The sequence below is a fragment of the Mustela nivalis genome (genome assembly GCF_964662115.1).
Source record: "Mustela nivalis genome assembly, chromosome: 15".
Taxonomy (NCBI): domain Eukaryota; kingdom Metazoa; phylum Chordata; class Mammalia; order Carnivora; family Mustelidae; genus Mustela; species Mustela nivalis.
Genome location: NC_139034.1, coordinates 13,257,749 through 13,270,404, shown reverse-complemented (window position 1 = coordinate 13,270,404; position 12,656 = coordinate 13,257,749). Strand labels below are relative to the sequence as shown.

The window sequence follows — 12,656 nt, the reverse complement described above, 5'->3', positions numbered from 1 at the left end:
GGCATCTTCTTTGTTTGTTTAATGGCAGCAGATGGCAATGCATGGCTTAGGATTCAGTTGGGAAGCAGAACCATGAGTTTCTGTTCTGGCACGTAAAGAGTTGGGAACTCATTACTCTTTATAAAAAGGGAAAAAGCTGAACAAACCGAAAATCAGCAATTAATTCTTCTTAGACCTGTCAGAGAGCTGAGGTCATGGAGCAAACCATGGCCTCAAATTTGGAGAGAAGACAAGAAGACACAGAGAGTCTCAGCTTACCCCAGCAAAAGGCCAGGAGTAGAAACCTCTGTTAGGACCAGTAGCAGAGTAGAAAAACTTAATGTGTTTTTGAAAAATTGCTAAAGACTCTATGTGGGCACTTATGTGAGATTTAAAACTCAAGGACCCAGTCTTAGGGAAGTACTCACGTTTTTTAGTGTTTACCATCAGGCTATCACAGTGAAGACTGGAGAAAAATCTCCTTGTGCTTCTGTCAGAAGGAGAGGAAAAGTAGCCCTTCCAAAAAATGCCCAGAGTATTTTGTTCTTCTTAAGAAGACCTGCCTCAAGAGAAACTATTTTATCAGAGTCTAACCCAAGTGAAGTTTTTCCAGAACCTAACCAGACCGGGGAAAGGGAAATACCAACTCTAGCCTCCCTAGCTATCTGGTATAACTTTTGAAAACAGAACAAACAAACAAACAGAACTAAGTAGCCCTTGTGAATGTCACAGCCCAGGGGCACAGGATCACTGAAATTCTGAAACAGAATCATACAACTATAGAAACTTCCTCTCCCTTCTTAGCTTATCACCACATTAATAGGGTTCCTGTATAATAACAAGAATACAACAGAAAGAATTACATACCTCAAACCTTATTTAAGGAGTCTCTAGAGATATTCAAAGATAACAGAGGACACAGAAATGACACCAGGAAATTTTAGGAAATATTAGCCTCAGACACCTACAAGTATAACAAACATGAAACACAATCTCACCCCTATATAGATAAACGTAAAACCTCACATTAAAAGCCTCAGTTCCTTTTAGCCAGTACATTGTGTATGACTTTTCAACAAAAAGTTACAAGGCATATCAAAAGATTAAAAGCATAGTTTGGAGAGACAGAGCAAACATCTGAACAAGACTGAGCTATGGACAGACATGTTGGAATTACGAGACTGGAAATTTAGAACTACTATGATGAATATGCTTGGGGTGCCAATGGAAATAGTGAACGGTATGTAAGAATGGATGGGTAATATAAGCAGAGAGATGGGAACACTAAGAAGGAATAAAAAAGAAATGCTAGAAATAAAAAGAACACCAAACAGAAATGAAGAATGCCTTTGAAAGGCTCTCCTCAGTAGCCTGGACACAGCTATGGAAAGAATCAGTGAGCTTGAAGAAATGTCAGTAGCAACTTTAAAAACTGAAATGCGAAGAGGAAAAAAAAGAATAAAAAACATAAAACAGAATATCCAGGAAGTGTGGGACAATTCCAAAAGGTGTCACATACTCATAATGGGAATACTAGAAGGAGAAGAGAGAAAGGAACAGAAGAAATATTTGAAGCAATAATAACTGAGAATATTCTGAAATTAATAATAGCACAAAATTGCAGATCCAGGAAACTTTAGAGATATTAGGGAGGATGAACACCAAAAAACCTACACCTAGGCATATCAGATTCAAACTTTGGAAAATCAAAGACAAAGAGAAAACCTCAAAAGAAACCAGAGAAAAACAAAACCTTAGTTTTACAGGTGCAAGAATAAGAATTACACTAGACTTCTCTTCAGAAACCATGCAAGCAAGGAGAGAGTAGAGTGAAATATTTGAAGTATTGAAAGAAAGAAAACCTTTACCAACCTAGAATTCTGTATCCAGTAAAATTCTCCTTCAAAAGTGAAGGATGAAAACCTTCTCAAACAAAACTTGAGGGAATTTGTCATCCATAGACCTGCCTTGCAAGATGTTAAAAGAAGTTCTTCAGAGAGAAGGAAAATGATGTAGGTCAGAAACTTGGATCTACAAAAAGAAAAGAATGTTAGAGAAGGAATAAATGTGGTAAAATAAAATATTTTGTCTTTTTTACTCTTAATTGAACTAATATGTAACAGTATGTTCAAAATACTAATAGCAGGGGCGCCTGGGTGGCTCAGTGGGATAAAGCCTCTGCCTTTGGCTCAGGTCGTGATCTCAAGGTCCTGGGATCTGGCTCTCTTGCTCAGCAGGGAACCTGCTTCCTTTCCTCTCTCTCTGCCTACTTATGATCTCTGTCTGTCAAATGAATAAATAAAATCTTAAAAGAAATACTAATAGCAATAATGTATTCAGTGATTTTGGCTTATGGATTCTAGAAATAAATGACAGCAAAGTTATAAGGGATGAGGAGAAATTGAGAATACTTTGTTATAATATACTTGCACTAACTTTGAAGTGATATGTTATTTGAAAGTGGATTTAGACTAGTTGTAAATGTATTTTGCAAATTCTAGGACAAACACATTAAAAAAGTTAAAAAGAAAAAAAAGAGGGAGACAAAGATCTAAAACCACTAATATAAGTTTCCACCTTAGGAAACTAGAAAAAAGTGGAATCCCACCATTGCAGGGTATTATCACTCAACTGGCACCATATGTGAAGCCACAATTCCCATTTATGCCTTAAAAAAGAAAAAAGAAAAGAAGAAGAGTAAAGAAACCCAACCAACCAAACAAAAAAACCTTGTAACCACTTTAGCCAAGAAGCAGGGATTCCCCCTAGACTTTAAAAATAGGACAGAGGTTAATGTGTTTGTAGGAGAAGTAACCAGTGAAAAGACAGATGCAAGAGCAACTGGCCTTGAGGAACCTGATGTTAATATAAATCTCAAATTTAACATTTCAAAAACCTAGCTATTAATTGTCAACCCCAAACCCTTTCCATTCTAGTCTTCTGGATCTCAGCAAATGGCACCACCATTCACTCAACTGCTCATGTTATAATCCTAGAACTAATTCTTGATAGTCCTTTTTCCCTCACCTCATACCTAATACATCAGAAAATTTAGTGCTCCCTCCAAATCACATTCAGTCCATATCCATCGTATCACAATGTCAAAATCACTTTCCTCTAACCTTCGATAATCTCCAAACTGGTTTCTCTGTTTCCCCTCTTTATCTTATTGTCCATTCTGCACTTGGCAGACAACGTAGACTTTTAATCTGTAAACAACATAATTTCACTCTCTTATTTAAACCCTTCAATGGTTTCTGTACCCCAGTAGTGAAATACAAACTCCTTACAACTCTGACAAGGCTTGGTGTGATCCATTCGCTGTCTCCCCCTCTTACCTTACCTACTTCTCTCTTCCCCTTGCTCACTCCATCCACACTGTCCATCCTTCTGTTCCTCCTCCAGCTTCCAAGCACCGCCCTGGGGTCTTTGCCCTTGTGTTACTTCTGCCTGGAACCTTCTTCCTTTAGATCTTCAGATGCTGGCTCCTTCTGCACAATCACATCTTAACAAAAACACCACCTTTTGGGGCTTCTGGGTGGCTCAGGGTGGCTCCTGGGGCTCAGGGTGGCTCAATCGGTTGAGCATCTGCCTTTGGCTCAAGTCATGAGGGTCATGGTCTTCAGGTTCCCTTGCTCAGCAGGGAGACTGCTTCTCTCCTTCTCCCTCTGCTGCCTTCCCCCTCCCCCCACCCCGGCCGCTTGTGCTCTCTCTCTCTCTCTCTCAAATAAATAAATAAAATATATTTTTTTAAATGCCACAAAGGTTTTCCCTGATCCTTCTTTCTAAAAATAGCCCTTATACATCCTGATGCTTTATTACTTGGATTTACTGCATTAAAAAAAAAAAAAAACAGAATTATCTGACATAGTTTTGTTTATTTTTGTCTACTTATTTACAGACCATCTCTCTTTCCTAGAAAGTACATTTCATGAGGACACAGATTGCATCTGTTTCATTTACCACTCTGTCCCCAGCACCTGGAGTAATGATGACACAGAGCAGTTGCTCTTTATGTTTGTTGAACAAGTGAATAAATGTATGCCATGAATTGATGAATAACCATTACACCTAAAAAATTAATGGAGGCATTGTCTTCAAAGAATATGGATAACTTTCTAGATTGTTTTCAGTTTGACAGTTTGTTCCTTACTTCTGAGTAGAAGTCCATGGTATGGATATAACACACTATGTTTAACCATTCACTCATTGAAGGACATCTGGGTTCTTTCCTGTTGTTGGCTATTATGAATAATGCCACTATAAATATTTTATGAGAATATATAGTCTTTATCTCTGAGAATATGAGAATATATAGTCTTTATCTCTGTGGGACAAATGTCCAGAAGTGCAATCACTGGGTTGTATAGTAGTAGCATGTTTAGTGTTTTAAGAAACTGCTAAATTGGGGGGCCTGGGTGGTTCAATTGATTAAGTGGCTGACTCTTGATTTTTGGCTCAGGTCATGATCTCAGGGTCCTGGGATCAAGCATGTGTCAGCTCTGCACTCAGTGGGGAGTCTGCTGGAGAATTCTCTCCCTGTCCCTCTGCCCCTCCTTCCACTCACACCCTCTCTCTAAAGTAAATAAATAAATCTTAAAAAAACAAAAACAAAAACAAACAGAAATTACCAAATTGTTTTCCGAAGTGGGATTTACGTTCCCATCAGCAATGTATTGGTTATCCTTCTATTTCATACCTTGACAGCATTTGGGGCTATTTTTAATTTTAACCATTCTGACAGGTGTGCAGTGATACTTCATTGTGACTTTAATTTGCATTTCCTGCATGGAATGATGTTGAACATCTTTTCATGTGCTTACTGGGCATCTGTCTGTCCCTTTCCTTGAAATGTCTGTTCATACCATTTGCCCATTTCCTAATTTGACTGTTTAGGCTTTTTCCACCTTTGAGTTTTGAGAATTCTTTATGTAATACGGAAAACTCCTAGTTTTTAACTTGTGTTTTCAACCTTTTAACACAGTCTTTTGTGCCATAAAAGTTTATTATTTTGATGAAGCCTAACTTACCAATTTTTCATTTAATGGATTTTGCTAACATATAATGTATTTGTATGTTAGGGCTAAAGTTGGGATTTTTCATTTTCCATTTGGTCTGTTTTTCATTTCTCTTTGCTTTTTACTACCTCCCTTTGTGGGTTATTTGAGTATTTTTTAAAAATGCCATTTTGGGGCTGCCTGGGTGGCTTAGTCAACTAAGCGCCTGCCTTCGGCTCAGACCATGATCCTAGGGTTCTGGGATCAAGCCCCACATTGGACTTCCTGCTCAGTGAAGAGCCTTTTTCCTCCTCTCCTTTTGCTGTTCCCCCTGCCTTTTTCCTTCTCTCAGTCTCTCTCTCTCCTCTCACTCTCTATCACATAAACAAATCTTAAAAAAATAACAAATGCCATTTTGATTTACATAGTATATCTTTTTTGCATAGTATATCTTTTTTAGTAGTTGCTCTGGGTCTTACATTGTATATACGTAATTTACCAGTCTTCTGATATCATTATTTTACCAGTTCCAGTGAAGTGTCATAACCTTACCTCCTTTACATCCCTTCATTTTTCTCCATTTATAACATAATTATAGTTCTTTTCAGATACGGTGTCCTCTTTCTTTCTTCTGAGTGTATTGGACCCAGTTTGCTTAGGATGAATGTAGGCATTTGCATAGGATGAATGTAGAATATATTGTCTTCAGTTTTCCCCAAAGGAATGATGGTGGAGGGGGAGAAATAGCTTCCTCTCAATGCACAAATGGTATGCTGCAGGGATAGAATCTGTTTATAATATAATTGTTTTAAATATTTGCTCCACTTGCCTTTAGAACCACATCAGGCAGTATTTAAATTTTTTCTTCAATAAATGAAACAAGATGGGATTGGGAGGGAGACAAACCATAAGTGACTCTTAATCTCACAAAACAAACTAAGGGTTGCTGGGGGGAGGGGGGTTGGGAGAAGGGGGGTGGGGTTATGGACATTGGGGAGGGTATGTGCTATGGTGAGTGCTGTGAAGTGTGTAAACCTGGTGATTCACAGACCTGTACCCCTGGGGATAAAAATACATGTTTATAAAAAATAAAAAATTAAAAAAAATTTTTTTTTCTTCAGTCATCATGCATAATTTAGAAAACTCAAGAGGAGAGAGAAAATGTAATGTATTTACCCACAATGTTTATTTGTTATGTTATTCCTTGTTCTTATGTTCATATTCCTTCTTTTAAAATTTCCTTTCTATTTTGAGAACTTAAGTTATTGTTTTAGGGTAGATCTGCTAGCAAGAGATCCTCTTAGTTGGTTTTTTTTTTTTGGTCCCCCCTGTGAGAATACTCTGTTTTCCCTTCATTCCTGAAGGATATTTTTGTTGGAGATAAGATTCTGGGTTGACTATTTTATTTTTTTTTTTTCCCAGCATCTGAAATAGGTGGAAATACTTCTGGCCTCCACAGTTTCTGATAAGAAATCCACTGTCATTAATTGTTTTACATTTATAGGGAAGGTGTTATTTCTCTACGGTTGCTTCAAGGTTTTTTATTAGTCTTTAGATTTCAGAAGTTTGACTATCATGTGTCTGGGTATGGATTTTTTTGTTTTCTTATTTTTGTTTTCTTATTCAGCTTCTTGGATCTGTAAGTTTATATCTTTTGCCCAGTTGGGGTGTTTTCAGCCATTATTTCTTCAAGTACTTTTTCACCCCTATCATCTTTCTCCTCTCTTTGTGAAATTCCATTAATTAATTAATTAATTAATTCCCTGAGGCGCTATTCATTTTCTTTAGTGTTTTCTCTTTGGTGTTCAGATCGGGTGATTTGTATTGTTTTATTTTCCAGTTAGTGGCCTCTTTCTTCTGGCTCTTCTGTTCTGCTGTAGAGTCCATCTCTTAAGTTTTCAACTTTTTTTGATTTTAATGTATTTTTCTATTTGGTTCTTTATTTATACCTTCTATTTCTTTGTTGAGATGGGTTCTATATTTTCATTTGTTATGAGACTGTTTAAAATGATTTGTTGAAGTATTTTTATAATGATTACTTTAAAATCTTTAGGATGGTTCTAACACCTATGTTTATCTTGATGTTGGCATCTATTGATTGTCTTTTCCTTTCAGTTTGACATCTTCCTGATTCTTGGTATAATGAGGAATTTTTTTTTTTATCAAGAACTAGACATTTCTGGTATTATGACACTCTGGAATTTATTTAAATCTCATGGTGGTTTAGCTCAGATTGGTAGTTTCCTGGGGGTGGTGATAGTAAAGCAAGGGACAGGTGTACTTGGACAAAAAAGAAGGAGGAAGTGTTAGGGGTAAGAGATACGTTCATTAACTTGACTGCTGTAATAATTTTACAGATGTTTACATAAGTAAATCTTAAAAAGTTTTATACTTTAAGTATATGAAGCTTGTTATATGTCAATTATACCTCAATATAGCTATTTAAAAATGTTATCAGGGGACAAAAACTAAAATGAAATAGATACCAAACTACTTCCTTTGATATTTCCTAGCTGAAAATTTTTCTAACAGGGAATTCTAAGGACTGAGATGCCAAGATTTTGCTTAAATATGATTTTTTTTTGCTTAAATATGATTTTTACTGCTTGTTAGAAAATTCTGCATGACAGTCAAGGTAATGAATATATCCATCACCTCTAACATTTCTGTATTCTGTCTTGTCCATGTACATCTGTCCCTCACGTTACTGTCACTACCCCCAGGAAAGCACTGATCTGCTTTCTGTCACTATAGGTGTTTACATTTTCTATAATTTTATATAAATGGAGGCAAGAACTAGGTACTCTTTTTTTTTTTTTTTTGGTCTGACTTCTTTGACTTAGCATTTGAGATTCATTCATCCATGTGATTCATGTTCTAGTGTGAATCAATATTGACTTACTTTAATTGCTGAGTAGTATTCCATTGTGTAGGTCTATCATAATTTGATTATATATTTATCTTTTGATTCACATTTGAGTTGTTTTTATTTTTTAGCTAATGCAAAAAGAGCTGCTAAGAACATTCATGAGTAAGTCTTGGTATGGACAGATGACTTCATTTCTCCTGGGTAAAATACCTAAGAATGGAATGATTGGACCATATGGTAAGGGTATGTTTCACTTTTGAAGAACATGTCAAGTTGTTTTACAGAGTGGTTGTACAATTTCATATTCCCATGATCAGTGTGTGGGTGCTGTAAGTGCTCCACATCCTCATTTACATTTAATATGGTCAATATTTTTAATTTTAGATTTTTTTTAATGTATTGATATCTAATATTTCAGATCTGACCAATTTGTTGAAAAGATTCTTTCTCCACTGAATTTGTTTTTAAACTATTTTTTCTTAATTTTATTTATTCATAAATAAATTGTCAGATTTATTGTCAGAAAGAGAGAGAGGGCACAAGCAGGGGGAGCAGCAGGCAGAGGGAAAGGGAGAAGTAGGTTCCCCACTAAGCAAGGAGCCTGACATGGGGCTCCATCCGAGGACCCTGGGATCATGACCCGAGCCAAAGGCAGAGGCTTAACTGACTGAGCCACCAAGACACCCCAGCAGAATTACTTAAAAAAAAAAAAAAAAAAAACCAAACTCAGCTATTTTGAAAAAAAAAAAAAAAAAAAAAAAAAGAAAAAATCATTTTAATTTGCATTTTTTTAAACCTGTAAGTTGGACACTTTTCATGTGCTTATTGGATGTTTGTATTTTCTGGGAACATACCATCTATTCGTAATTTTTTATCATGTTCTTAGTACATTTCTAATAGTTTTACATTATCTGTTTACATATTACATATTTCCTTTTTGTGTTTATTTTTGAGATTCACACATATATTTTTAAGATTCACTAGATACACACATATTTTTAGGACTCCTTGAAATGAAAAATTTTGACTTTAAAAAAATTGAAAATGAAGGTATCTGTTTTGTTTTTGTCTTGATGACCAACCACCAGTTGCTTCCCAAATATGGAAAACTGGAATACCAGGAGGCAGGGCAAAAAACATTTTTGAGAAGCAAGTATCATGCTACATGAATACTCTCTACCTTTAAATTTGGCGGACATAAACATGGCTTAGACGATTCTGAGGCCAGGAGTTCGATTGTTCCAATCTGGGCCCAGCACGTACTAGTCATGTTTGCTTAGCTCTCATTAGAAAATTGTTAGAATGAGTGAGTGAGGGAATGGCTTATTCTTCATGTAGGATATAGGATTAAAAACCAGTCTTGCAGTTTTTCATTTGTAAGTCAGCACCGAGCTTTGAAATGCTATCCATCAGACTGACAGGGCTGTAACTTGGAGTAAATAGAGGCTTGTAACTGGGCAGCCTAGACTAGTTCGTCCTCAAGGAACTACACCCGGGGAAGTAATGAGAAGAAAGCATTTAGTAAGGATGCTGGACAACCATGGAGGATGCCTTATACATCTACCTGGTGGAGGAAAATGTCCCTCAGGCATTTCATAAGGACGTTATACGCAGAGTTCATGTTGCACATCGGGAATTCTCCTAAGTCATGAAAAGCAAACGTGAAAGTTACAGGGCTAGATAGAGGGGAGAAGAGCTCAATTTCATGATGATTTGATCTATCACATTTTACATCTTCAACTGACACAGGGTTATAGTTAACTATGTCTCAGTGAGGCTGGGGGAAAAAAGGCCCAACACGTTTGGCCCACAGGTGATACACAATAAGCATTATTGTCCACACAGTTTCAATATAGCCGACCTGTCCCTCCTGGTGAGAATACTTACAAGTTTAACACTCCTTAAGGGGATTTGAGGCTTCGCTTCATCAGGAAATTACCTCATGTCATGTTTATTAAACAAGCACTGATTATGGACCAGATACTCTTTATGATCCAGACAAAGACATGACCTTTAGCCATGACAGAAATCCTGTAAATATAAAAATATAAGTTCCATGCTAAGTCCTACGGATAATCCATGAAGGAATGACAAATTCTACCAGGAGATCTGAGGCAAATCTGTATCACCTCACCCCACGGGGGGGAGGGGGTGGTGGTGGGGAAGGAAAGCACAGGCAAATTCAGAAACTCCACAGCCACCTTCCAGAATCAGACCTGAGGAAGTGTTCTTCAGTACTCAGTCTGCTCTAAGTAAAACCACCCGCTCTGGCTCCCTCCACCATGACACGTGGGCCATTTGGAAAGACCAACTCTGTCAGGTCACTGGCCACAGCTGAGACCATTGCTTTCGGTTCACGTTTCTCAGAGACCAGGCTTTCTGAAATGAGGTAAAACAGAAAATGAATTCTGCTAAGTCGCACTTGTGCTCAAGTCTTGTAGCTTCCTAATGGAAGCATGAGAAGCAGTTCCTAAGACTGAGGCGGAAGCACCCGGTACTTCCTTCTCTACTTACTGCTAAATTAGGGACTCAGTCCAAGCAGCCTGGTTCCCAGGTGAGGAAGACGTCCTCTGGAGAAGCCACCAGTGAGGGCCCCGGATTCAACTTCTCCACCGCCTGTGCTGGGCTGTGGGAGCTCCACAGACCCTCATGCTGGAGGGCAGACAGGATGGAGGCCGAGGAAACTCTCGGCAGGGCCTGCGCGGGAACGCAGCCACAGGAGGTGGCCGGTGAGTGTCAGATCTCAGGACCAGGAACCTCCAGCAACGTGCACTGTCTACATGGTGAAAGAACAGATCATTTGCTCTTGACATTTATAGACAGGAAACCACGGCTGCTCTTGATGAAAGTTTTAAAGATTCAGAGAATTTTCAGAAGTGGAACAATTCCTTTTAAAGGCAAAGTGACTCTGCAGAACACTTGTCCTTGAACATGATTAAATAAGAAAGGTTTAGCAGGAGTGGGAAGAGAGGTTTCCCTTAAGTATTAGAATGTACTCACTAAAATCATTTTCTTTTATAGAATAATGAACTTGGCAGTTTGCTCTACACAGGAGAACAAAGACAATTGATACAATCCAACTTTATTTTACTTCATTATAACAAGAATTTTCAAAAACTCATGACTCTATGCTATTTCTAGTGTTTAAATACAAAACGTTCCAAATGTAGCACAAACAGCGTAAGCTAATGCATAAATGGATTTGGATGAAGTCCTATGAACCAAATTATTCCTTTTTGTATGTTTGAAAGCAAAGTGTGTTGCCATGTTATTGAAAAGTCATAGGATGAGGCCCTGGGGTCTTTGGTGGGGAGGCCGGTGGGTCAAGTGAGAAACCCTGGGGTTTGTCCCTCCTGAGCTTTAGCTCTGAGTGGACTGAGGGTGTGGCCAGCGGCTTGATGGGCAAAGCCAGTCCTTGGTCTATTCTAGTTTCTCTTATAAACACCCCGAAGCTAACTTTTCGGATGTGCTCTTTTCTAACATTGAGAAAGGGCTTTTCTTGGCTGCCAGGAAGCAGGGAGCAGGCTGTGGTGAGTGATTATCTGGAAGCAGCCAGGCATAAGCTTAGATGCTTTGGAAAAGTGGGGCGGGGTGGGGAGGACAGAGAGACAGATTCTTCTTCCTTTTGTGGACTGGGGAAGAGGGTACTTGGTGACATTTTCCTGAGTCTGAAAGGAAGAATACAGGTTTGAAAAGTTTGGAATTGTGCATTAAAACAGAGACACATCCATATTGGGGAAACAAAACAAAACAGAAAAAGGCATAAACATACTTTTATTTCAAATTAAGATTTCTGAAACTATACTTGTTGTATTATAGTCTGTAACTAAATAAGACATAGCACTAAAATAATTCAGTTAATTTTAACTTTTGAGGGTTTTTTTTTTAAAGCACCACTTAAAACTTACATATTCCCCCCAAAAATTAAATATAGAAAAGTCATTCTACCATCGGAGTGAGTTTGAGAATGCACTAGGAAACAACAGGGCCAATTTTTCAACCTCTGGTTATTCAATTCAAAGCCAGTTTGAGAATTTCCTACATTGCTCACTTACAGGAAAACAAAACAAAGAGTTTCATAGTAAATTTCTAGCCCTTGGAGGGCTAACCTGTTTTCCTGACTGTGGGTTACTGGCCAGATGACCTCTGAATTTTAACTTCATCATCCAAAAAGATAACATATAGGATTTCCAAGGGTTTTATTTTTTTGAGGAGAACTAAGAAATGATCACAATTGTAACACACATAAAAAAAAAAAAAGTCGGAACTAGTCGTAACGATGTCTGAAAACTTTTAGTCTTAGATTTATTTTGAAACCAACTTCCAAACAAGAGGGAATGAAGGAGCCGAAACTTGCTCCCACACCTTCTGAGCAAGTCCCTTTGGACTCATTTCCTTGTCACTGCAGCCAAGGACCGACTATGAAAGTCACTCCTGGGCGCTTGCTCAAGGCCTGTCCACAAAGCCTCGCCCACACCTCCCCATCCCCCCAGTACCCCCCAGTCCCAGAGGAGACAGCGCTGGGGGCTGCGGCCACCTCATCGCTTGGTGGAGCGCTTCTCATACTTCTCCTGGCCACCGCGCTTCCTGTGCGGGGAGTGGCCACCACCGCCCCGGGCCTGGAAGCTGGGCTTGTAGGGGTGGCCTCTGTGCTGCTTCCGGTTCTCTTCTTTCTGGCTCTGGCTTTTGGAGGGTTCCTTGCTGCCCTCTTTTTGCTCAGGGTCTTGCTCTTTATGGGATGGCAGCGTGTTCTTGATTGTGTTAATCAGAAATCTCTTATTTGTACCAGCGAGAGGACACTTCATCCTGGG

At 38.5% G+C, this 12,656-nt stretch overlaps 1 protein-coding gene and 1 long non-coding RNA gene across 2 annotated transcripts in view; one reads left to right on the top strand and one right to left on the bottom strand.

The window, feature by feature from the left end:
- The window catches only part of LOC309848787, a 230,280-nt gene that overhangs the window by 195,175 nt on the left and 22,449 nt on the right, over positions 1 to 12,656 (top strand). The gene's annotated exons all lie outside the window — the stretch shown is intronic.
- Positions 10,911 to 12,656, bottom strand: part of POLR1D (RNA polymerase I and III subunit D) — a 45,249-nt gene continuing 43,503 nt past the window's right edge. The window contains exon 3 of the mRNA XM_082700768.1: positions 10,911 to 12,651. Coding sequence (XP_082556894.1) covers positions 12,384 to 12,651 — 268 coding nt within the window. The 3' untranslated portion in view covers positions 10,911 to 12,383. The remainder of the gene's footprint in view (positions 12,652 to 12,656) is intronic.